Below are 26047 nucleotides of genomic sequence, written 5' to 3' on the forward strand. Positions count from 1 at the left end.
AACTTGAATAACCCAAGCATATCTCAGATTTTACAAGGCAGTTCAAATTTTACCACGACTATTTTCCCACTGAAAACATTTTCGCAAAGGACTTACTCAATCTTTCTCCCATGTACTCTCTCTTCCTCAATTTATTTAAAGCTACAAGTGCTGCCAGTCAGTAGCAAACCAAAGCAACACCACAGGAAACAATAAATGTCATTGTCACTCACTTTCACGGTTCTTTGCTGTAGCTAACTTTGGCTCTCTTACAGTCCACCTGCCGGAAAGAAGTTGGAGCAGGTACTCAGATCATTTGCCCTTTAATGAGAGGCTCATGTCCAGGAGCCCGACCCCCTGTAAGACACAACATACCAAACATGTCTTCCCAAGAACTATATAACCTTTAATAAATTTCCTAAAGATTGATTTGAACTCCCTGCCCTCTGCCCCCACCCCCTGGAAAGCACTGTGTGTTTATAGGCTATAGATATTCTGCTATGAAACAGAAATAATGCCCCCTGGTGCTCCGGGGTATAAAGAGGACACTGAGGTCAGCCAGATATTGGCACCACTATCAGATAGAAAGCCATTTTTGTAAGTTGGGAAGTGTTCCACTTTTTACCCAAAATATAAACTACTCTACCTCATTTCTAGATTACACATAGATACAGAAGGCTTTTATGCATTTTTAAAAGACTGGATACTATCTAGAGCTTTGACAGTTTAAATTCTACAAACAAAACATTTATTTGAATCAGAGTCTCAAATAAATGAAACTAAAAATTATGTTCGCAACACCAAGGCTCATTAAAATATTTTTTAATATTAATATACATTTTCTTCTCAGAAATACACAAAATTTTTAAATATTACATTCGTATTACAAAACAAAATCCTAATGACATCAATAACTTATGTTTTACACACAGAATAATCTACACATTCAAAACACTTTCAATAGCTTTTTCACTTGTATTTTCAGGAGGTTAGTACAGACCTATGTGGAATGAGGGTTGCTTTAATTAGGGCAGTTATTTTTGTCATTTCAGTTTTTCACAGCTTCGTGCACATGCAATCTTACTGTTGATGAAATAGAGAATTGTAATATTTCCCATTTCTTAACAGTCTTGTTATGGAACAGAAAAACATATCCTGTATGCTACATTTCTTGGAGGAGTCAGTTGTTATGAAGAACCGTTAGGGCTTGTCTCTTCTGTGAATGGTTTCTGAATGCTTTAAATACGCTTACTCCAAGTTTTGAATAATTGCCTAGTCTACTTTTCCTGGATGTGTTACTTCTTGAACATGAGCAGACGGTGTGTAGGTTTTCAAATTAATGGATGAGGTAGTTCAATCAATGTAATCACAGAGGCTTGAAGTGGAAAGGAAAAAAACACCAAAAAAGCTTTTTCTATCAACCAAAATGTACATACTTCTAACTCACCCATTACACATCTTTGGAGTGATAAAAGAAAAAACAAAGAGGGCATGATTAATCCTGAGAGAGTACATGTAAGGGAAAGGATGAAAACATCTCACCTAAATGGTTGTTCTATAATAAAAGTTTCCCCAAGCAGTAGGCTGCCTCATTTATATTTCTGTTTTCCAACTTTCTGAATTACAAGAATCCTTTCAATAGATACCACACACATATATGCAGCATATTATATACACTATGGCACTGGCCAACAATTTAAAATACTCATGAAGCACACATAAATGTAAGGCACCTTTGCGGTTTACAAAAGTGAATGCCTCAAAGTTAGGTATTTTCTAAAAATGAAGAAATAGGATCCCTGAAAAACCAAGTCAGCATGAATCACTAGTGATCTCGGCCAACATCTGAGAACCTTGGTGTAACTCAAGAGCAGAGATAAGAGGTAAATAATTTTTAAATTACAGAGTTCTGTATATCAGTGCCAGGATTCTAAAACTGCTCTCATAAAAACCTATCAGTTCTATGTTCTTTTAGTTTCTCAACCAGAGAAAACTGATAAGTTGGCAACAATCATTCATAGTGTACTGCTGTTTAGATTTAGTGATGACACCACACCAAGTCAGTTATAAAGAGCTGGGAATAAAAAACCCTTTGCATTTCTCTGAAAATACTACAGCTCAATAGAATCTTACTCAAACTACTTAAAAATGTGAAATTTCATGTATATTTTAAATCAAGAATTCCCAAATACAAATATTGTTGCTCTAAATGTGAGTTTTTCTCTGACTTTAAAATTAAAAGGTCTGGCCCTAACTGGTTTGGCTCAGTGGATACAGCATTGGCATGCAGACTGAAGGGTCCCTGGTTCAATTCCGTTTAAGGGCACATGCCTGGGTTGCGGGCTCGATCACCAGTAGGGGGCATGCAGGAGGCAGCTGATCAATGATTCTCTCTCATCATTGATGTTTCTATCTCTCCTTCTACCTTCCTCTCCGAAATCATCTTTTTATTTTAAAAAAACAACTAAAAGGTTTCTAACCTATAATATATTATATTTTCTTGTCTACAAGAGACTAAAAGCTTAGATACTAAAAAGCCAAAAAATTAAGGGGATAAGCAAATTTTTATGCCATCATTCCCAGAAATTCCAAAAGAGCTGAATCTCTAGATTATGGTTGGTGAGGGCAAGGTCAATTAAAAAAGTCAAGTCCTGGTCGGCATTGCTCAGTGGTTAGAGCATTGGCCCATACACCAAAGGGTCGTGGGTTCAATTCCCGGTCAAGAGCAACTGAACCGGGGTTACAGGTTCTATCCCCGGTTCAGTTGCGGTTGAGTGTGGGAGGCAACCAATCAATGTGTCTCTCTCATATCAATGTCTCTCTCTCTCTCTCTCTCTCTCTCTTTCTCTCTCTCTATTTCTCTATCTATCTATCTCCTCCACTCTCCTCCCTTCCACTCTCTCTGAAAAGCAATGGAAAAAATAACCTCAGATGAGGATTAACAACAACAAAAAAAAGTCAAGGATTCAGGACAGGTACAACTGTACCTTTCCTCTTTATTCACTAAGTAAAAGAACATGGACTTTAAAAAACTATTTCTCTGTTATATCAGTTTAACAATTCAGTGGTTATTACATGAGATAACTAAAAATGCTACTTTCAAACCATTTTTAAAAAATTAAAGAATTCAATTAGTACGTTCTTGTGGATGTTGCTGAATGTGGAGATTAAAATGTGTACCTAGCTCCTTTCATTATTTACAGTTTAAATCTTTGTTGTACTTCATCTGCAATCATTCCAGAAATTGCGAGGGACGAAGTAGCAGCAGGGGATGGTGCATTTCGCACATGAAGAATGCGATTTCCAATAACCCCATCTCCTCCATCAAATACAAAATCGTCTACCAGATTTCCATCTTGATCCAGAGCTTGGGCTCTTACTCCAGCTGGACCTCTGCAAAACCAAGAGTAGCAGTCAACTGACTGGAAGAAATAGGACACTTTACAAGTCAGTGGTCTCAAGGTATTCTGAAAGCATTAAAGTCTTTATACTTCTAAATGCACAATCATGTGGAAACCCAACAGGCTTGTCAGTTATAGCCTGTAAACTTATATCCTCAGTCTAGAGCATACCTGCCACATAACAGTGCCAATAAACGCTCATCAAATGAATTTACGAATGGGTTAGTTATAAATATCTTTTCTTTCCAAAGTAGCAGATAAATCCACATTTAATTAGAATAAATGTATTTTTATTTAAATGTATAAAATGCATTTATTATAAATTCAATAAATTAAAATAAGGCTCTTCTGATTAATACAAAGCAATAAAAGTAGGAGATACACATGCCAATGCATTCCTATATCCACCACAGAATTCTACTTTTGTGTTTTGTTTTAACAGTACACTATTAAAATTTATGTAGAAAAATATTTGAAAATGGCAGCAAGTTCTTATTTTGTAGTTTGTTTTAATTTTTAACAGTTTAGCCTTCAATATTGGGCTAACCTTCAATTAATTAAAGAGATAACAAGATAAGAATAAAAATAAATTAATTTGATAGTAGTTAAACCAGTAAGAGGCTTTACTACTAAAGCGCTGTTTTATAACACGAGTTTACAAATTAGATTTTTTGTTTTTAAAATAGTTTAGAAATTTACAGATGAAATGTGAATAAAATATTTTTAGACTCCAAAAGCACCTTCATTGAATCTGCTCAAGAAAACACAGTTTGAAAATACCTGCCTTATACACACCACCAAAACTCAAGAAATCAGACAATAATGTTAATAAACATTTTTATTGATTCTGGGCCAACCCAGATAAATACTTGAGTAAGATATCGAGAACAATATGGGAGCTCTGCCCTCTGAGACCTCAGCGTGGCTCAGGAGAGATAATGATAATAATAGCTATTATTTACCAATGGCTTACTCAGTGTTAAGAATTCTCTCATTTAATCCTTGCAACAACTCTGAGAGGCTGGTAACAGTTTATACTTAACAGTGAAGAAACATAGAAGATTAAGTAACCTGCCTGAAGTTACAAAGCTGTACTATTCATTTTCGAGAAGTAAAAATAACAAGGGTGAAAGGTTCTACAATAAAGGTAAGTAATCTGCCTTACAGAAGCCGGCAGAGAAATCTGGACAAGATTTTTTTGAACCATAAGGATTTCCAAGTAAGAATCAGATATAACACGTAGAACACAAGATAGAGTCAGCCAGCCCTAGCCAGTGTGGCTGTTATTAGAGCATAGGCCCACATGGTGTACATGGGTTGCAGGTTTGATGCCCGCCCCGTTGGGGAAATGTGCGGGAGGCAACAAATCAATGTGTCTCTCTCACATCGATGTTTCTCTCCCCCGCCCCCCCTTCCTGTAACACAAGTACTCTGTAATGGGGGTGGGGGAGTCTTATAAATCCACTAAATCAAGTGTTATTCAAACGTATATTTTATTTGCTTGATGTCTTCGATCAATAAACCTAAGATCATTCACCACAGTTGTGGATTTGTTGTTTTCTGATTACAGTTGTGTCAGTTTTTGTTTTCTGTACTTCATATTATGTATATGCAATAAATTTATGGTGATCCTCTTAACCTCTAATAATAATTTTTGCCTTATGGTATATTTTATCTGAAATGAACCCAGTACTCATCTTTCTTCTAATAAGCATTTGCATAGGACATAGATGGATTTTTTAAATCCAATCTAACAATCTCCATCTCAAACTATTAAGTATTTACATGTACTATAATTTACATGTACTATAATTACTGATATGTTTGATTTCTACCATATTACTGGGGTATTACTGGGGGTTTTCTGGTATTTTCCCATTTCCTTCTTGACTTACTAAGTTTTCTATATTCTTTTTTCCTCCGTTATTGACTTGAAAGTTATATAATCTATTTCTATTCTTGCATTTAGTCTTATTTATTCAGATGGGACTCACTGTGCATCCTGAATTTTGTCTTTTTGTCAACTCCAGAAAATTCTCAGGCAATCTTCAAAGAAATTCTCAATTTCTCTGGAACTTCTCTGAAATGTAGGCTGGAATCTTCTCATTTTCTTCTTGATGTCTTTAGTACCTACCCACATGATGTATCTTTGTCTTGCAACACTGTTCTATAGTAAATGCTTCAAATTTTAATTTACTGATTTTCTCTTAAGGTCTAACCAGTTATCAAACTTAGTGATTTGAATTTTAAAACTTAAGAACTATATTTTTCATTTCTAGAAATTCTAATTATTTGGTTTCCAAATTTGCCCAAGTTTTGCTTTTTTGTTTTTGTTCTTATTCATGTTTTCCATTCCTTTTATTTTTAATTCACTGAAGCATATTTACTTTATGGTTTCTAATATTACCATTACTCAAAGTTGTGGGGGTCTTATTCTGGTATTTATTCTATCTGCTTACTCTCACCTATGGTGTTTTGTAACTTTCGATGATGAGTTTCTGTTCAGCAGGACTTTATCTGGGGGAAAACTGTGGGGGTTGGGTTGAAGTTTTGTCCCTCCACAGAGGTTTTACATTTGCTTCTATCCGGTGCTCCAGAGGTATTGCCATCCTGGGAACACTTTTTTTTAAATGGAATTTTTAAACATGTACAAAAATAGAATGAACAGTATAATGAACTCCCATGTATGTATTACCCAGATTCAATAAATCATCAACATAGCCAATCTTGTTTTATCTATATTTCCACTCACTGCCCACCTCTCTTCACTGGATTATTTAAAAGCAGATTACAGATGGCACATCATTTCACTACAATGTATATTTCTTTTAAAAAGATTCTTTTTAAAAAATGTATTTTTATTGATTTCAGAGAGGAAGGGAGAGGGAGAGACAGAAACATCAATAATGAGAGAGAATCACTGATCAGCTGCATCGTGCACACCCCACAATGGGGATCAAGCCCGCAACCTGGGCATATGCCCTGACTGGGAATCAAACCATGACCACCTAGGTCGACGTTCATCCACTGAGCCACGCCAGCCGGGCTAAAAGATTCTTTAAAAAAAAAAAAATTAATTATTGCTTAGTATCATCAATATTTAGTCTGTAGTCAAATCACCCTTATTTTCTCTCTCTCCCTCCTTCCTTCCCTCCCTACCTCCTCCCGACCCTCTCTCATTCTCTCTCTCTCTCTCTCTCTCTCTCTCTCCTGGTTAAAGTGAGAGAGGGAGTGAGAAGAAGAAAGAGTTTGAAGCAGGATCCGAACAAGTCTGGACCTACTTTTTAAATTAGTTCCTCAGTGTAATGTTCCTAAATTAAGCTGGGTGGTATAAATTCAAACTCCAAACAGCTGTGAGGAGAGGCCCAGGGTTCTAGATTTTTAGGAGATTCTACCCACCCTACTTTCCCCCTTCCCTCAAGACTAGGACAGACAAAATTCCTTAACATGTCCTGGTGCCAAGGGGAATTTTTTTTAAGACTTCCTTTTCACTGAGGGTGCAGCCCTTCAAGAGTCCCTGGATGAACCCAGGGGTCTCAGTTCCAACTTTTTACCTTTTACAGACCCAAGGCCTCCTTTCCAGCACTTGAGTAGCAACTAAAATACATGTCCCTAATGTTTTATATCTTGTTTTCTGTGGTTGATACATGAGTTTACACATTTGGAAAAATTCACTGACCACTTAAGATCTGCATTACTTTAATGTAAACCACAAAGCAATTAAAAATAAAACATAGCTATATTTATATAAAAATCAGCCAATCCTCCCCACCCCTCCACAACAGCATCAAGCACCAATTCCTCTCAGTATTTGGGTTTTCTATTTCCCCTTAGTCCTTGCTCCTGGGATGCTCCTTACTTTCTCACACTCCCGGCTATATGTATTTCAAAGGATTTTTATTATATTTTCTACAGACTCTCTTAGCGTTGGGTAGTGTGAGGGTTACCAAATTTATTAGTTTAGTGGTTCTCAACCAAGGGAGATTTTGCCCCCTAGAGGACATTTGGCGATGTCTGCAGAAATTTTTGGTTGTCTTAACAAGGAAGTACTGCTGGCATCTAGTCAGTAGAGGTCAGAGATGCTGCTGAACATCCTGCAGTGAACTGGACAGTCTCCCACAACAAAGACTTATTTGGCCCCAAATGTCAATAGTGCCAATACTAACACACCCTGATCTAGATCGCCTTTACTGCAGGAATATTTGGCTTTCACCTTTGCATTTCACAATGACACAGTACGGTCTTTAGCTATCACTCAGGATGGAAACATCTTGCCTAAAAATTTACTCTAGAATTCCCCAAATAAGAAATTTTTCAAAGTGAAGAGTGAGACAAGAGGGGATCTTGGCATTTATGTCTTTATCTTTTACATCCTTGCAATGTTAACAGATACAAACTGCTGTTAGATTACCATGTCCAAATTAACCACAGAGCAAGTTAAAGGACTTTATAGCTAAAATTCAGAACCTTTGAAATCAGATTTAAAAACGAGAAATTGTTATGCCTAATGCATATATATTGACAGATTATAACTTTACATTCCAATCTAATGTTCACCAGTTAAGTTACTGTCCAAGATACTCTGGCTAGGCCAGTGATGGCAAACCTATGACACGCGTGTCAGCACTGACACACATAGCCATTTCTGATGACACACAGCCGCTGAGGCGGCCGCATGCCGAGGATGAAACATTTGCTGCTCCTGAGGATGAAACATTTGCGAAATAATGTTTTTTCCTCAAAGTGACACACTACCCGAGTTATGCTCAGTTTTTTGGCGAAGTTTGACACACCAAGCTCAAAAGGTTGCCCATCACTGGTAGGCAATGAGAAGTCAAGCCGGATGCTCATTGGTGGTTATTGCAATTTAAGAACATCATCCAGAACTGCTTAATATGCTTCTGTCTCAATATTACTGGTACAGCACTTAGGGTTTTACTACAGTGGGTTGCATAATAAGCAAGAACTGGACTTCACAATGCGGGAAAGTCTATTGATCATTTTTATTATTATTATTTACTATTTCAGGCATATGACAAAGTACAGAGAATAATATGATGAACACCTGTTTTCTTAACAAACAGCTTAAGAAATAAAGCATTATCCTACCTAATAAAATGGTAATATGTAAATTACCATCACTCCGCTATGCCCAAGATTGGGCCAGCGGGAGGCGCAGGGGGCGGGACTCGGGGTGGCCGGGGTAGCCGATTGGGCCAGCGGGACGCTGAGCTCGCATCGCCAGCGGCGGCGCGAGCTCAGCGTCTGCGCCATGGCTGTGCTGCGGAACAGAAGGGGCCTCTGGGGCAGCGAGCTCACGTCCCGCCATGGACCATCAAAAGCGGGGGAGCTGGGTGCCTGTCCGCTCCGGCACCAGGCCTTTCGGAAGCTTCCGGCACAGCTTCTGAAAGGCCTGGTGCACCAGCAGACAGGCACCCAGCTCCCCCGCGATCGAAAGCGAAAGCGTGTAGGGGACCCTACACGTGCATGATTCAATCATGCACTGGGCCTCTAGTAGATATGATAATAGCCCCTGTGGAACTCTCTGGATCCCATTCCCTTCTCTCCCCAGAGGTAACCACTCTCCTGAATTAGGTGTTTACCACTGTATTTGTTTTTATTTTCACATTACATGTGCAATCCATAAATAATATGTGGTATTGTATAATCTTATATAAATGGTATCAAACATATCTTCTATAACTTCCTTTTTTATTGATAATTTCCCACATTTAATCGCAATAAGAATTGAATAAAAGGGAAGGAGTAAATGGAATTATTTCTCTATTTCCAAAGAGAAACTCATCTGTGATTGGGGTGAATTTGTCCCTAAATGCACCTGCCTACAGTGCTGCATACCCTTCTCTATTATCTGCTAATGAAACTGGTAATTGAAATCAACACTCTCACACCCAGAGACAAAGAAGTGTTCACCAAAACCCACCAGCCCCAGTCCAGTTCTAACTTATGAAATCCACTGGTCTAAAGAGTTTCCCTCAGGCTTTTACAAAAGGGTGGTAATCAAATATGAGTAGTGAATTCACTGCAACTATTTATACACCTATTGTATTTTCCAAGGAATATCAATAGCAGTAATAGACACCAGATTTGACCAACTTATTTTCAGATATAAAACATAACAAGTTTGCTAAAGCAAACCACTAAAAACATAAAAGCCTTTATTTATAGATGAGTGAAAGAAAATAAAGCCTAGGTATTTTTATCCCTTCCATTTCAAAAGGTAAGTAGAGGGGTGAGAGAGATAAGAGTAAAACATTAGCTGGGTTTTAGTAGTTCTTCTAAGGATTCCAAGAGGCTGGTCTGCGAATGATATATTAGAGTCAGACTTAGCAGGACGTTCCCCTAAGGGAGACAGCTGACATGATGACTGCTCTCTTCCCAGATAGCCAAGCTGCTGATATTTCACACCAGGCAAGTTCTGCAGCTGTTACCGAGGCGACAGACATTTATTTCTCTGAAGATTCATGGAGGGGAGTATCTCAGAGTATACTGCTGATGAGGCCTAACAAATGGCTTATTCAGGGGAAAAGGTGAACACCATACAAATGTCACCAAAGAGAAAAGGAAATAGGCTCGGGTAGTATTTAGGACAATTTACAGATCAAGTCCAGAAAACTTTGACCTTTAAGAAAAAACAAACAAACCACCAAAACAATTTAAGTAATCCTTCCTTTGACTCACATTGATAGTTACTACACTACTTCCCACTTCTTTTCTGAAAGTAGAGTCGCTGAGTGGAATAGGATCCCCCCCAAAAAAAACAACAACAAACAAACGTAGAGAAGAAGCAAGGTAAGATGCCAAGTATAGGAATGTGTTTCTAGAAGGTTTTAAGAATCAAACAAAATAGTATTGTAATGTGTTTATTACCTAATTAGTTAATATGGTGACCATTGAGCTTATACAGAATTAAAAAAAAAAAGGCTTTGGAATCACAAGAGGCCAAGGCCAGGGAGATCTTAAAGATTTCAGACAAGCCCTGGATGGTATGGCTCAGTTAGTTGGGCATCATCCTGTGCACCAAATGGTTGCTGGTTCGATTCCGGTTCAGGGCACATACCTAGGTTTTGAGCTCAATCCCTGGGGTAAGGGGTGTGCAGGAGGCAGCCAACTGATGTTTCACTCTCACATTGATGTTTCTCTCCCTCTCTCTCTCTCTCTCTCTCTCTCTCTCTCTCAACCCGTCTCCCTCCTTCTCTAGAAATCAATAAAAAATCTTTTTGAAAAATTTTCAGACAAGATTTTTTTTATTATGTGTGATAGCTAGACACAAGGTGATGGTGGCATATCAATACAGATGCAATGGAGATTTCCATTTAATGCTGTAAGGTAGTCTAGATAATTATAAATGGTAGACGTAGTTCCAGCACTGAGGGCCACCATGCAGCAATACCCAACTCATGCACTGCAAAGGGAACACAACAACTAGCTGGGAAAGAGAGCACACAGATTCAGTGGACACACTGACTGAAAGGGAGCCTATGAATCACCAAGCCAGACCCACCTCCCAACTTCCCCTAAATCATGACTGTATTTACAATCCCGATGGCTTTTTCTTACCTACGTATATCGCTGACAGTAATTTCAGGGATAAACTTCTGAAGGTGCTTCACCGTTGCACTGAGAAAACAGGCTTTATACATCTCACTGACTCCATAGGAGAAATTCTGGGACACCAGTTTAATCAAGCCACTGGAAACAGAAAAGAAAACCTTTGAGAGAAAGGAATCCTTTATTACTATGAAACATCTTTACAACCATTAGATTTGGACAGGGGCGTCACAGAACTCTAGGCAAAGTCAAAAAAACCACATATTAAAAGAAAATCAACTTTTGGCCACTAGAAGAAGGAAGCCTCATCAAAGGAATGAAACCAAAACCAAAGGTAAACACCTTTCAAACTTAGATGACCTGAGAATGCTGGTTTCAAACTAGAATCCTGTGGCGCCTGCCAACCAAAAGGCTTTCTGATACAAATGTCACATGCTTTCAAAACACACCTCAGAGGCATTAGCAGGTCTTTACCTCAGGACATTAAAGAAGGAAGATAGAAGTTTACCGTTTTTTGTTTGCTTGTTTGTTTGTTGTTGTTTTTTTTATCAGCCAGAGGTAAGATACTCTAGTAATGATTCTCATGTGAGACTCTGTAGTCTATGTATGTATGTATGTATTTTTAAAGCACACATGCTAGAAAACCCCTTCTGTTTCAGAATCTATAGAAGGTGAAATTCAAGTATAGCTTAAAAAGCTTTCTAGTAATTTTGATGTGAAAACGTCTGGAGAGCAACACTGCTAAAATGAACCCTTCCCCCAAAAAACAAACAAAAAAACAAACAAACACACACCTTACTGAGTTCTTACAATAAAGTAAAGATTCTGTGTCTCAGGTCAACACATTGTTAATTTGCCACAGAAGGAAACAACTTTGGTTCTCCGAAGTTTCTCCAGTGGTTTTCAAAATGATGGTGACTGGCTTGAAATCACTTTATCAAAGTAAGCCATCTACTGATTTTGAAACCTTTTTTTTTTTTTCAAATGCAACTAGAAGGTTAGCAAAACAAGGTTTGGATTGTCACATACGTATGCGACTGGGTCTTGGTCTTGTTATTTTTAACCAAGACTTCACCCTGGATCATCAGAATTTCCCTGTGGTAGTTAAAACATTTTTCTTATTCTTCAAAGCTCTTAATTTAGATGAATTAAAAAAATCAACATAATAAATAATCACAAATGTGAGGATTTACCCAATAAATAGTATTTCAAGAAAGAAAATTTCCCATGTTAAAAATATCAACACATAAAGTCACTTTTTAAAGTAAGTTGGTTACCTCTTGGTAATTACATCCATAATATCTCTGGCACTGAAGTCAAAAGGTTTGTAGCCCTCTCGTTTAAAGGCAAGAACTGCATTAGGCCCTAGCCAAATACTGCCATCCATCCTTGGTGTGAAGTGAACTCCTAGGAAAGGAAACCGGCTATCTGGGACCTACGGATTTAACACAGCAAAGAACTGTTAGCCCTGTTCCATACTGCATTTTAGCATGCAGGCAAATATTCAACTGGCAATATAAATCACTTTCTTCCCATGCATTTAATTTGTATTATTTTGATCTGTACTGAGATATACTTTTTATTTACATGCTTCTGCCTAGGAATGTCACACAGAAAACACTGATGCTATTGACACTAATATACACTCCCATCTATTTCTCTTTCTGGGTAAAGAGAGAGAGAAAAAAAAAGAACTGTCCTACTTCAGGTTATTCCCCAGCCTACTCTCCTACCACACCTCCAACGAGGGATGTATGTGGCTGGCAAGTAAAATCAGAGCTGCCAGAAACACACACACATTCATAGCACAGGCTTTTGTAAAGTCGGAATGTACTGGAATAGAGCACATGCAATGGATTTTTTGGCAAGGTCAAAAACGCTAAGTAGGGGAATATTAGTAATTCCATCTGGTTCAACCTAGTAGTTCCATGCAGAATGAACTCTTCATTTAAAGGGCTCTGTCTTCTCCATCATGAAACTACAGAGTGGCCACAACCCCTTTTTCTGCACCTATAGGTAGAACTAAGAAAGAGGGCTGGGTATCTGGGCATGCAAAAAGGGCAAGTTCTCTTATGAGTATTCCTTCCACCAGATAGGAGAGAGAATTGGGTTATTTCTTGCTAGCCCTTCCCATGATGCACTCATGCTTTCTGAAGACATGTACTTGTGGGCAATTTAGTATAAGTTAATGACTATGATATCAGAATAAATGTTTAGGAATTTAACCATAAGAGAAATTCTTGCATAAAAAGCCCTTCAAAATATCTCTTAGTTCTGACCCAGATGAAAGTTTTTGTTTCATTCCCTTTCTGCCCCGTCATCTTGAGAAGGATGAGACTGCAAAAGCATCATACCTACCGGATAAATATTTCCTTTCACAAGATAGCATTTTTCTGGCTTCAAGAGCAGGTAATCCCCCCGGAATGGGACAATTTGAGGATCGGGACTGCAGCCACTCAGCTCGGAAATACGGTCTGAGTAAAGTCCTGCACATGTCACAACATACTGACATTGAACTTCCTCTCCCTAGTGTGTAAGAGAAGAACAATGACTTTTAGTAAGCAGAAAAACAGGTGATAGAAGAGACAATAAATAAGTATACAGAAAAGGACATTTTTCTTTTTATTCCTTTTAAAAGAGGAAATTAAATGCAAGTATCAGCAAAACAAATTCTTCAGCATTTAGGTGGCAGCTAGAAACTTAGGCTAGTGGCAGGCAAGAGGATGTCACCTTAAATTTTGTATTTTAATGATTCAATGGTTGACCTACCTAGTGAGAATACTTAACAAGGTACACACAACACACACACACTTTACTAAGACCATAGAACTTCTTAACTATTTGTTGCATGATGAAGCAAACTTCAGTTAGATGTCCCCCTCACCAGTTTGGCTGCCTCTGTATTTCAGACAGCTTCTCCTATCTTATCTATGAGTAATTATCCTGATAATTATCAGGTTGCTTCACACTACAACGGTAACCCACCACCAACCAATTTCTCCTTCCTGATCAATGTCTACTTTGCAAACGGAGGCTACTTTCAAAACCCCATTAATTCAATCCACATTTACTGAGAACACACACACTACAGTCTAGGTTTGCTTTAACAACTAGGAGACTGCTAATCTTAGGCTGTGGTATTTCCCCATAAATTTTATTTGTGATTATCACCTACATATTTTTAGATGAACTCTGCTAGGGTTAGCCAATTTACTACCCTATTTCCTAAATAATTTCATTTAACCCCAATTTACCACCACACTCCAATTCCCATCTCTTTACTTCTCACACAGTAAAAACTAGCGTCTCCTTGCTCAGGTAATTTCTTGTTCTTAGATTTCCTCCCCAGATGACCTGTTTCTGAAGCCTCAGAGTTCTCATCTGTCTTAATATTCTCTTTCTTTTCAGCCCTTAGTGGTTCAGCCTTATTCTAACTTTGCATGCATCCTATTTTTGCTTACCTACCAAGGTAAGCCTCTTTTCAAGAGTTATGCAAGTCACACTTCTGACAAAAATCAGATGAAACTTCTTTGCAGTGAGTTCAAATTAGCTAGGCTAAACCAGGGTAGTTTTAAGACACCTTAAGTCAAGGGGCTATGTCAATAACAACAAAAAACATGACTTCTTCTAAATTGGCTAATATCTTTCCTGTTCATCTGGAGTTATATAGCAGAAGTACAAGAAATATTTCATGTGATATGAATCTACTAGTCCTTACTTGAAATGCCAGCAATTCTCTCATTCTTAGAACATAAAATGTAGATAAGCCATATGATAAATGTAATGATAAGAGAATTTGTAGAATGGTACCAGCATTCTAATAATTTAACAGTTCTCTTTAAAAAACTCAAGGAATAGTTCCAAAGGGAGAAATGATTAAAAACTATCACAGGTCTCTGAAATCATTTTATGATATAGATGAAACAATAATTACATTCACACTAATTTCACATCCAAAATGTAAATTTAGGTAAACATTGAATGATACAGCATTTGTTAAAAAATACATTTCTTTAAAAAATTAAACTATTCATCTCTATTGCTATTTCATAAGTGAAACAGACTTTTTTCCTATATGCAATCTATAAATTTTAGTTTCTAAATCCTCCCTTCAAAAGTTTATTTTTTTAAAATTCCTTTTCTTTTAACCTCATAAAAGCAGAGATGTTCAACTTGGTAAGTTGACTCAAATTTTTAAATTATTATTTAACTATACTAAAGGAATATGTCAAAATAAAAGTCAACAATTATAGAAATTGTGGGTGAAATATAACCCACTGGTATCCCATAGGCCCCTGCTCATCAGCCATCATATGATGCCATACTCTAGTGAAAATAACCTGTAAGTAGACTTTAATTGTTCTTTGAATAGAGACGCTGGTTGCTCTGCCAGCAGATCTGACGGGACTCAAAGCATCTGTGGCAGAGAGTCATGTTTTACGGAGACTTTGGAAGGCCCCTGTAGGTGAAATCCGAGCACAGAACTTTACGACTTTGGAGGAAAGTTATACCATCCTCTGCAGATAACTATCCTCCTTCTGAGATCCTTCTGAGAAAGTGCTTCTGGCTCTGACTCAACATTTGACCACAGGCCACCAAGCTACCATGTGAACTACCCATTATTAAGAGGGTATTGTCTGACTCACCAAGCCACAAAACTGGGTGTGTATAGTGGCACTCTTGTTATCAAGAGGAAGTAGAATATACAAGATCAGGGTTGTATATATAGGTCCTGCAGGCATAAATAAGTCGCAGAGGCAAGTGGCTCAAATTCTCATGATCCCTACTCCTACTAAATTACCTCCTCCTGCCCTGGCCGGTGTGCTCAGTGGTTAGAGCATTGGCCCACGCACTGAAGGGTTGTGGGTTTGACTCCAAGTCAAGGGCATATACCTGGGTTGCAGGTTGGATCCCTGGCCCTGGCCAGGGCATGCGCAGGAGGCAACCAAATGATGTGTCTCTGACATCTGTTTCTCTCTCTCTTCCACTCTCTCTAAAAACCAATGGAAAAAATATCCTTGGGTGAGAATTAACAACAAAATTACCTCCTCCCTCTCAACTTGCCCCTGTGCCCCCATGGGAAATTCTCTATACTCAGTTGGCCAAGGAAGAAAAAACAGAGGCCTGGTTTACAAATGGTTCTGCACACCATTCTGGCACCACTCGAAAGTAAACAGTGGCAGCACCAGAGCCCCACCTGAGAGTGGCCCAAAGGACTGCAGAAATGCTCCCAGCAGGTAGCATTTTGAACACTGTACTGGTTGTTTATCTCTCCCAGAAGGAGAGATGGCTAGAAGTAGGCATCTATACAATTGCATGTGCAATGACTAATGTTTTGGCTGGCTGGTCAGGAAAAGGAACTCTGGAGAAGAGGTATGTGAATGGACCTCCCCCAAAAGGCTTGGAAGATAAAGGTATTTAAGTTCCGTATGGATGCTCACTGAAGAGTAACTGGGGCAGGGAAAGATTTTAATATCATAGACAAGATGACCTACTCAGTGAACACTGGTTAGCCTCTTTCCCCAGCCACCTCTGTCCTTACCCAATGACTTCACAAACTAAATGGTTATGGCAGTAAGGAGGGAGGTGATGTGTGGGATCAGCAACATGGACTTACTAAGGCTGATGTGTCTATAGCCACTCAATCTGCTGTTGGGAGAATGCTCAATCTCCCAATTTAAATAAAGAGGAGGGAGGCAGCACTTAGTCCTCACTGATATAGATTTGTCTTCCCTGCCCACAACGCTTCTGTGGAAACCACCATCTGTGAACTTAATTAATTTTATGGTATTTTACCCAGAAGCATTACTTCTGATCAGTGAGCTTATTTTACAGTAAATGAAATATAATGATAGGCTCATGCTTGTGGAATTCACTGATGTTATCATTTCCCCCAGCATCCTGAAGCTGCTGGGTGACAAAGTGGAAAGGACTTTTGAAGATTCAGTAACTACAGTAGCTGACTAGCAACACCCTGCAGGGCTGGGGCAAAGTCTTCCAGATGCACTATATGCTCTAAATCAGTGACTAATATATGGTATGTTTCTCCCATAGTCAGGAATCACAGGTCGGAAAATCAAGAGATAGAAATGGGAGTAGCACCTTACAATAATCCACTAGTTTCTGCTTCTAATCCAAATTTCTTCTTCCTCGCCCCACAACTGTGGGCTCTAATGGTTTAGAAGTCTTAGGTCCCAAGGGAGAAATGCTTCCATGAGAGAATAAGCAATGGTTCCATTACGCTAGAAGTTAATACTGTCACACCTGGCCACTTTGAGTTCCTCATGACAGTGAATCAAAAGGCAAAGAAGATTACTGTACTGAATGGGGATAATTTTAAAAAATATATATTTTTATTGATTTCAGAGAGGAAGGGAGAGGGAGAGAAAGACAGAAACATCAGTGACGAGAGAGAATCATTGTTCGGCTTGCCTCCTGAATGCCCCCTGCTGGGGATCAAGCTCACAACCCAGGCAAGTGCCTTGACCAGAAATCACACCACCTGGGACTGAATGGGGTAACTGAAAGAGAGTTGCTACCACACAGAGAGCTTGGGAATGATAAAGAGGAGGAGTACATTTGGGCTATAGATCTCGTGGGCTATCTCTTGGTAACCCCACTCATTGCTATAAAAGTTGATGGAAACCACTACAACATAAAACAGGCAGGGCTGCTAATGGCAGAGACACTTCAGGAATAAAAGTTTGAGTTTTCCAGCCAAACTAGGAACCATGACCAGCTGAGAGGCTTGCCAAGGGCCAAGGGACTATGGAATAGATAGTGGAAGAAGGAAATTATAAAATATGACCACATGATTGGTAACATAAATGAGGAATATAGTTATGAGAAATGTAGTAGTTATTTCTTCCTTACTGTGAAGTAAAGATGTAATTAACCAATTCTTTCTTCTTCCTCATTGTTATAAAATGAATTGTGTTCCCCTTCCCCCCAAAATTCATATGTTGAAGCCTCAACTCCCCATTTGACTATGCTTGGAGATAGAGCCTTTAGAAGATATCATTAAGGTTAAATGAGGTCACAGGAGTGAAGCCCTAATCTGATAGGAATGGTGTTCTTATAAGAGAAAGACTAGAAAAAAATTGTGTGCGCTCACGTTCTCATATTCTCTCTCTCCCTCTCCCTCTTTCTGTCACTGTAGTGGCACTGTCACTATATGAGCATGCCCAGAGAAGAGGCCAAGTGAGGTCACAGTGAGAAGGCAGCCATCTATAAGCTGAGAAAGCTCTCACTAGAAACCAGTCCTGATGGCATCTTGATCTTAGACTTTGAGCCTCCAGAACTGTGACAAAATAATTTCTGTTGTTTAAGCCTGTGGTATTCTGTTATGGTAGTAAGCATGTCTTCATTTGTATGAAAGATAGTTGAGCCTTGTAGGTAGAAGCATGATTTTATTACTGTCTTTACTTGGAAAGTAATGTGGTTATAAGGGGTGTGATTAGATGGCAAATTGAGAAGGGATGAACTGTGGGAGGTTATACTGTGTCAATTTGGTTAAACTGGGAACTATGCTTGACAGAATCACCTCCCTATATGGTTCCATCTTAAAGTTGACCAAAACAGGAATTAAATGTGATTTGACAGGTAGAAGTAAAGCAGCAGCCACTATTCACTGAAGGTCACTCTAGGCCAAGGTAGTGATAAATACTCACGGCCAAGTGAATTATAACTCCACACCCAGCTCTGCTTCCCACATACTGATCCTAATGACTAACTGTTGTAGACAAGAGCTCCCCCAGATCTCCTCATGAGCTGCTCATTTGCTGTTCCACTTCAGCAGGTGGATACAATTTGGCTTCTCAGATTGGCTGGATACGTCTCTAATCTACCAACTCTCCTTCTGAACCTTGGCTTCCCAGATGGTTTCACAATGTGTCAGATCTAATTCCTACCATAAATCCGACTACACTCATTATGGACTCTGCTTTCCTGAACGAACTCTGATCATTCAGGAACAACCCAGAGAATGCAATACTTCTATCCACCAAATAGTTGTTGTTTTAGATTATGGGAAGAGGAAGGAAGGCAGTCTATCTCCCTCTGTACAGTCTACATCCTGCCCCAAGTCTTCGCATTAGTAGAGAGTTGATAAGATAGGTAAGCAGGTAGAACAATAAAATATCTATCAGTTTTGCCTTAAAATTAAATACTCCAAGTACTTATAATCATATTCTTTGCTGGCACTGTCACTATATGAATACATTTGAAATTGAAACCTTTCTTAGAATGAAAACGGTTATATTATTCTCAAAGAATTTCTTTCAGAATAACCTTACATTAGACAAATTTCATTCAATGACATAAAATAGAGCACTGTAGTTAATTCAACTTTTTAAGAAAGGAGAGGGTCCTGGACAGTGTAGCACAGTTGTTTGAGCATCATCTCATACACCAGAAGGTAGCAGGTTCAATTCCCAGTCAGATCACATATCTGGGTTGTGGGTTCAATCCCTGGTCCCGGTGTGTGTGGGAGGCAACCGATCAATATCTTTCTCTCTCTTCCTCTCTTTAAAATCAATAAAATAAAATTTTAAAAAAAGAAAGGAGAGGGGATGAAAGTAGATAAAATAGATGAAAGTAGTTTTGCTTAAGAATCTTTACCTTTGTATTCCTTATAACAATTGGATATTTCATCCCTGAAAAAAAAAAGGAAAAAGGAATTGGTGAAAGATTTATTTTTAGTAAAAGAAGGCCTACAGTATTTGAAATATACTAGTAACAAATTTAAATGAGTTTCTTGTCACAACCATTACTTTCCACAATTCATTCTGAAGCTTTTACCAAGTTAATAAGATTAAACTAGTTCATATTTGACACTATATAAAACTCTGGCATGATTTTAGATTATTTTATATGAATTCATTTAATCTATGCTTATCAATGTCCCCCCACTTCAGCTCTAGCATAGGCAGTCCCAGCTTTTTTCTCTGGCCTACAAATCTAAACACCATGCTATAAAATGGATCATCATAAATTAGTATGTATTTCCCACTGGACTAATATTATGACACTTGTTGTCCAAATGTTGGTTACTGGATCTCTGTAGATTCTAGGTTGTTAAAAGAAGCAAAAGTTATTAAAACACAAAATCTTCCAATAATAAAGTAATTATAAAATTAGTTTCCAATCAGATACAAGGGATCTCGAAGTCTTATAACACATAAGTGCAACAGTTAAAGAATATGATCTACTTTTACCTTGAATACATTTGATTGATTATGCTACCTACCTATAACAATCTTAATTATTTAACAATTTTGCTCATCATCTTAGAATTTAGTAGAACACTGGGAGGATGATTCATATGGCCCATATCTCCAAAAAGAAAAACCTGTCAAAGAAGAATAAACCCAGCACTACATTTTCCCTCAAATTTCCCCAAAGCAAAGCAAATTCAAAATTTACAAACCAATTCAGTTTAAAAAAAAAAAAATCCCCAAAGCGGGTAGTTCAGAATGGCTAAGTCATGTCTTATCACAGACAATCTGCTTCAGTAAGACTGGGTGATGCTAAAGTCTGCAGTTTTAACAAACATCCCCAGGGATTCTGACTCTAACCTACAGGTAAGGAAGGATTTGGGGGCTAATCTACAATAATAAAAGCGTAATATGCTAATTAGACTGGACAGCCAAAAGCCCTTCTGACGAAGCCGGGGCTGGGGCCGAGGCAAGCCACCACAGCTGTGAGAGCCAAGGCAAGCCGCCGTGGCTGTGAGGGCTGAGGCCCTTACATGAATTTCATGCATCGGACCTCTAGTCTATATATAAAATCCCAAGCGACTGGTACAACCAAACAACCAGAACGACGGGTTGACTAGTCGCTATGATGCATACTGACCACTGAGGGCAGACACTCAACGCAGGAGCTGCCCCCTGGTGTCAATGCGCTCCCACAGCCAACCTCCTGTGGCTGGCCAACCTCCCGTGCTCCCTCCCCGCTGGCCCGCTGGCCAACCTCCCACAGTCCCTACTGCCCCTACCCCTGGCCCTGATCGGCCCCAATCGGGACTGGGAGAGACGCCCTGATCAGCCCGATTGCTGGCCAGGCCGAAGGACCCTACCTGTGCACGAATTTGTACACCAGGACTCTAGTTTTATACAAACAGCCGTGGCAGCTCAGGTTGTAACATCAGTCAGAAGTGTCTGATCAGTGCCTAGTTCTATCAACACGAGACTCAATGGAAGCCCCAGTTTGCCCATGTCCAATATTACCCTCTGTACCTGCCTCCAGCTCTGTGCCCTACTCTATCCCAGTTCCTGGTGGACCTCCCCCAGCACTACCCCAGCCAAAAGCAGTCCCAAATTTGTTTAGCAGTCAACACAACTATTCAAAGAAAAGACAAGGATGGCTTACCATCTTCACTTCTTGAAGGACTTTCTCTAGCCATTTCAATATCTTTTACTTCAAAATTGGTCAAGACAGAGCCACCTGCATCTTGGAAATCCTGGGCAAATGACAAAGCCACCTGACGATAGTCCACAATGCCAGTATATGGGCAATCAATAGCCATTAGACCCTAGGATAGGATTATGAAAAAGTCAAGGCAATACAATTAAAAATCACCAAGAACAGTTTGTTGAATAGATTTTATTTTGTGCTGAAATTTTTTACTGGTTATTTTGATGGGTAACACACATTATGCTTTCTTAAGGGGGAAAAAAATTCTGATAATTTTTAAGAAAAATAAAATAAAAGCTTGCTCCATAGTGCTTGAATTTGAACTTGAGTATACAGGGTGGGGCAAAAAGTAGGTTTACAGTTGCTCATATGGAAAATGATACAATAATTAAAAATATATATAAGAATGAACTCTGTGTTTCATGTACTCACAGCTGTAAACCTTCTTTTGCCTCACCCTGTATGTATATACTAGAGGCCCGGTGCACAAAATTCATGCACAGTTGTCCCTCAGCCCAGCCTGCACCTTTTCACAATCCAGGACTCCTCAGGGGATGTCCAACTGATGATTTAGGCCCCATCCCTGCAGGCCAGTCAGACATCCCCCGAGGGATATAGCAGTGCCCCAAGTGACAGGCGGCTAAGGAGGAGCCAGAACCAGGGCCGGGAGCCATGCTGCTTGCACTCATCCTGGCCTGCTGTGCCCACTGCTGCCACTCAGTGTGCTGCCACGGAGGTGGGAGAGGCTCCCGCCGCCACAGCTGTGCTCCACAGCCGTGAGCCCGGCTTCTATCTGAGTGACGCTCCCCCTGTGGGAGCACACTGACCACCAGGGGGCAGCTCCTGCATTGAGCATCTGCCCCCTGGTGGTCAGTGCACATCATAGCAACTGGTCGACCAGTCATTCTGGTCATTCTGTCGTGATGGTCACTTAGGCTTTTATATATATATATATATAGATTCAATATGTCCAGACATAAGAATTAATACTAACTAAGAAAATTTCTATAATCAGAAAATAATTCTCCTCCTTAAAGGAGTTCATTTTGCTAGGCTCTTCGAACTGCTACAATGAGTTTTTCAGTTTTATTCATCCCTCATCCTGATTCATATCTGATTGAGTTGAATTCTATATCACTAAACAATTATGTTTTTTTAATTTAATTTTTCCCATCACCATTTATCCCCTCTAGGCTCTCTCCCACCTCCTCTCCCAACTGTTGTCCATGTCTATGAGTTCTCTTTTTTTCCTCAACCCCTCTCCCACCCCTGCCCCCATACACACGCCAGAGCTGGCTGCTTGCTCTCTATGAGTCTGTCTTTATTTTGCTTGGTAGTCAGTTCAGTTTGTTCATTAAATTCCACATATGACCGAAGTCATATGGTACTTGTCTTTCTATTACTGGCTTATTTCACTTACCACAATATTCTCCAATTAAAGTTTTAAATAAACTCCACTGAGATTTTCCCAGTAGTGGATCATATGTCATACACACTCAGTGAGAACTCAGAATTGTTCACATGTTTTCAGAGCATTGATTTGATTTGCTGCAGACTCTATTTTCAAGACTGCAAATACTGAATGAAGATCACATATGGTTAATTCAAACTTTCTCTTCAGGTAATATGAGAAATCAACAGCCTGGGTTGTTCTTCTGATGTTGTGTGTGTGTGTGTGTGTGTGTGTGTGTGTGTGTGTTTTGCCAATATATGTTCAAACTCTATAGATGAATGATTTACAAGCATTACTTATTCAATTTTTTGGAATAAATGTATCCTTTTCTAATTCTGAAGAAAAGGATAACAGTAGAATTTCACACACTAAGTATGGACTACACTTTGAGGAATCCTTAGTAATAGCACCATTTTATCTTGCCTTAATGTGTATGATAATATTAGTTTTCTCTATCAATCTTCCCTAAGAGGATTGCCTGGTTCCCAGGATAACTAAGACTCAGAAGCTGAGTATGACTGGTAAATGCTGCTGTCTTCTTGTTTGGCCAGCACAGCATGTCATTGTTGTGGTTTTATAATAATATTTGATATTATCCTATCTAATAAAGAGGGAATATGCTAATTGACCCTCATGCTGCCACAAAGATGGCGGCGCCCACAGCCAATAAGGAGGGAATATGCTAATTGACTACCACGCCCTCAAAGATGGCAGCACCCACAGCCACAAGATGGCGGCGCCCAGTCCCCTCAGCCCCACCGGGTGGCAGGCACTCGGCAAGGCTGCTCCACGCACCTGCCTCTGGAGTCCCCCAGTCCCCTCAGCCACCCAGCTGCCCAGGGCCGACCCGAGGCTCAGGCAAGCCTCAGATGGCGGCTGCCCAGCCGCCCAGGGCAGCCTGAGGCTCAGGTAACCAGGGCCGGCCGAGGCTTGTGGTGCCGGCAGTGGCAGCAGCAGAGGTGTGATGGGGCGTTGCCTTCCCCTGATTGCCGGGTCACCTCCCATCCCTGAGGGCTTCCGGACTATGAGAGGGGACAGGCTGGGCTGAGGGACCCCCCTCCAGTGCATGAATTTTCATGCACTGGGCCTCTAGTTTAAAATATTTTATTATTGTATTCAGTGCCCCACCCCTACCCCAATACATTTACCTGCTTATCCTTCAAAGCTTTTGACTTTGCTACCCACCCTTGACCAATGTTGCCATGTGCCCAGATCACACTAAGGGTAAAGGCTCACAAAACACCTAACAGTCTCTCTTCACGAACTGAAAGCAACATTTGAAAAACTTCACCATTTTCCTGATGGTCTGCTTCCAGAATATGAGAGCATTTGCCCAAGTACAGGAAATCAGTCCTTTTATTTTGATATAGTAGATACACTAAGATTTTATATTAGACTTTATATGGCCTGAGAATCCCTAAATTCATCGGTCAATAGCTATAATTCAATTTCAACCTATAAATAATATTTTGGGTACAATAATCTTAAAATCTAAATTAGGATAATACCAAGAGTTTAGTCACAAAAACTTCCTTACCTAGCATAAAACTCTGTGACAAGTATAACAGTGGGATAAAAGTGTGCTGTAAAAATGCTCCATATCAAAAGATTTTTGGAATTCCAAATATCTTCATTCATCTTATATTCCTATTACCTAGTACAATGCCTGACACACAGAAGGCACTCAAACATTTACTGAATGAATGAACTTTTGAAGGTTGCTATCTTTAAACATACCAGAGATTTACCCTTTCTAGACCTTCTCTAAAAGATCTCCTTTCTTTTCTTTCCCTTTCTAGTTTTGGCCTTGGCCTTGCCCCTCCTCACGAGATGCTGGTGGGCCCTACCTATACGTGTATGTTGGGGGAAGTTGGAGCGAGTCACTGCTACCAACTAATTCAATGCTCTGGCCCAGGATGGGGGTTGGACAGGCTAGCAGTCTGCCAGGAGCTGGGCATGCACTGTCCAGGTTAGCAAGTCAGAACTTGAAATCTTAGTTAGGCCACAGCAGGTCAGTCAGATGGCTAGAAAAGAGCCAGGCAAGCAAAACAGGGAACACTGGGAGTTAGAAGTTAAGAGGAACAGATGACCATGTGGTTGACCAATTAAAGAAAAGGCAGACGGATCTGCACAGCTAAGGTCAGACGCAGCAGTCAGGATCTGCCCAGAAGAGAGCTGTCAGAGCTATCCTCCAAAGTCAAAGTTCACAGAGCCAGTTTAAAATTTTCCAAAATGCCCCTCTGGGAGTACTTAAATCTTTTGCTGAAAGGACTCTGCTCTAAGAAGCCCTTTAGAGCTGCCCTAATATACTTTTCCTGTTGGAGGTCCTAGAAGAAACAGAAGTAACCTTGTACTATGCAAATTTTGCCCATCATTGCTGGTAGCAGTGGTGAAGTTGGGAGAGAAAGGAGGAATTTACTCAAGACACCTTTATGAAATAACCAGACTGTATTTTCTACTATACTAGTACTAGAATATTGCCACCCTAAATAGGCATTGAAAATTACAATGTGGCATTATATAAAGTAGATCACTTCTGCAGAGGCCTCAGAGAAAAGCAGGGCATACCTCTTTTATAAGTTACACTACTTAGTCATCTTTCAAGTGCGGGTTCGCCTAAACTCTTGGACTAAACTAAAAGCTTCTGATAAGCATTGTCTGGCAATGAGTTAGAAGCCAGACTCTTTAACACACGTACCTGGAGTCCAGCTATTTTTCTTTTTAGTGCTTTTATTGATTTTAGAGAGAGGAAAGGAGAAGGAGAGAAAGACAGAAACATTGATGAGTGAGAATCACTGCTTGGCTGCCTCCTGTACGCCCCCTACTGGGGATAGAGCCTGCAACGGGGGCATGTGCTCTAACCAGGAACCAAACTGTGACATCCTCAACCACTGAACCACACCAGCGGGCTGGAGTCCAGCTATTGCATACTGTCAATAAAAGGGTAGGGGAGAAGGAACAGGAGATACAGCCATTCACTGGAACAGCCAGTGGAACTAGGGGTTGAACTAATAGTAACTGAAAGGCTAGCAAAGAAAGTTGTTATGCAGAGAATTATTATCCATGTCTCTCTCATGTATAAAAGGAAGGTTTTCCCATATAGTATGTTTTAAGCAAGATACTCTACAATCCACCCTTCACACTCATGCCACCCTTACCTTCCTGAAATACAGACTGGATATCACAGCCACTCTCCTCAAAAATTTTCAGTGGCTTCTATACCTAC

The 26047-nt window shown here is 39.7% G+C and overlaps 1 protein-coding gene across 1 annotated transcript in view; it reads right to left on the reverse strand.

Moving 5' to 3' along the window:
• Positions 1–533: 533 nt before the first annotated feature.
• The window catches only part of L2HGDH (L-2-hydroxyglutarate dehydrogenase), a 36391-nt gene continuing 10877 nt past the window's right edge, over positions 534–26047 (reverse strand). Inside the window, exons 5-10 of the mRNA XM_079769903.1 lie at positions 21324–21486; positions 19572–19606; positions 13311–13478; positions 12230–12387; positions 10962–11093; positions 534–3372 (exon numbers count right to left, since the gene is read on the reverse strand). Coding sequence (XP_079626029.1) covers positions 3177–3372; positions 10962–11093; positions 12230–12387; positions 13311–13478; positions 19572–19606; positions 21324–21486 — 852 coding nt within the window. The 3' untranslated portion in view covers positions 534–3176. The remainder of the gene's footprint in view (positions 3373–10961; positions 11094–12229; positions 12388–13310; positions 13479–19571; positions 19607–21323; positions 21487–26047) is intronic.

The sequence above is a fragment of the Cnephaeus nilssonii genome, assembly GCF_951640355.1.
Source record: "Cnephaeus nilssonii genome assembly, chromosome: 4".
Taxonomy (NCBI): Eukaryota; Metazoa; Chordata; class Mammalia; order Chiroptera; family Vespertilionidae; genus Cnephaeus; species Cnephaeus nilssonii.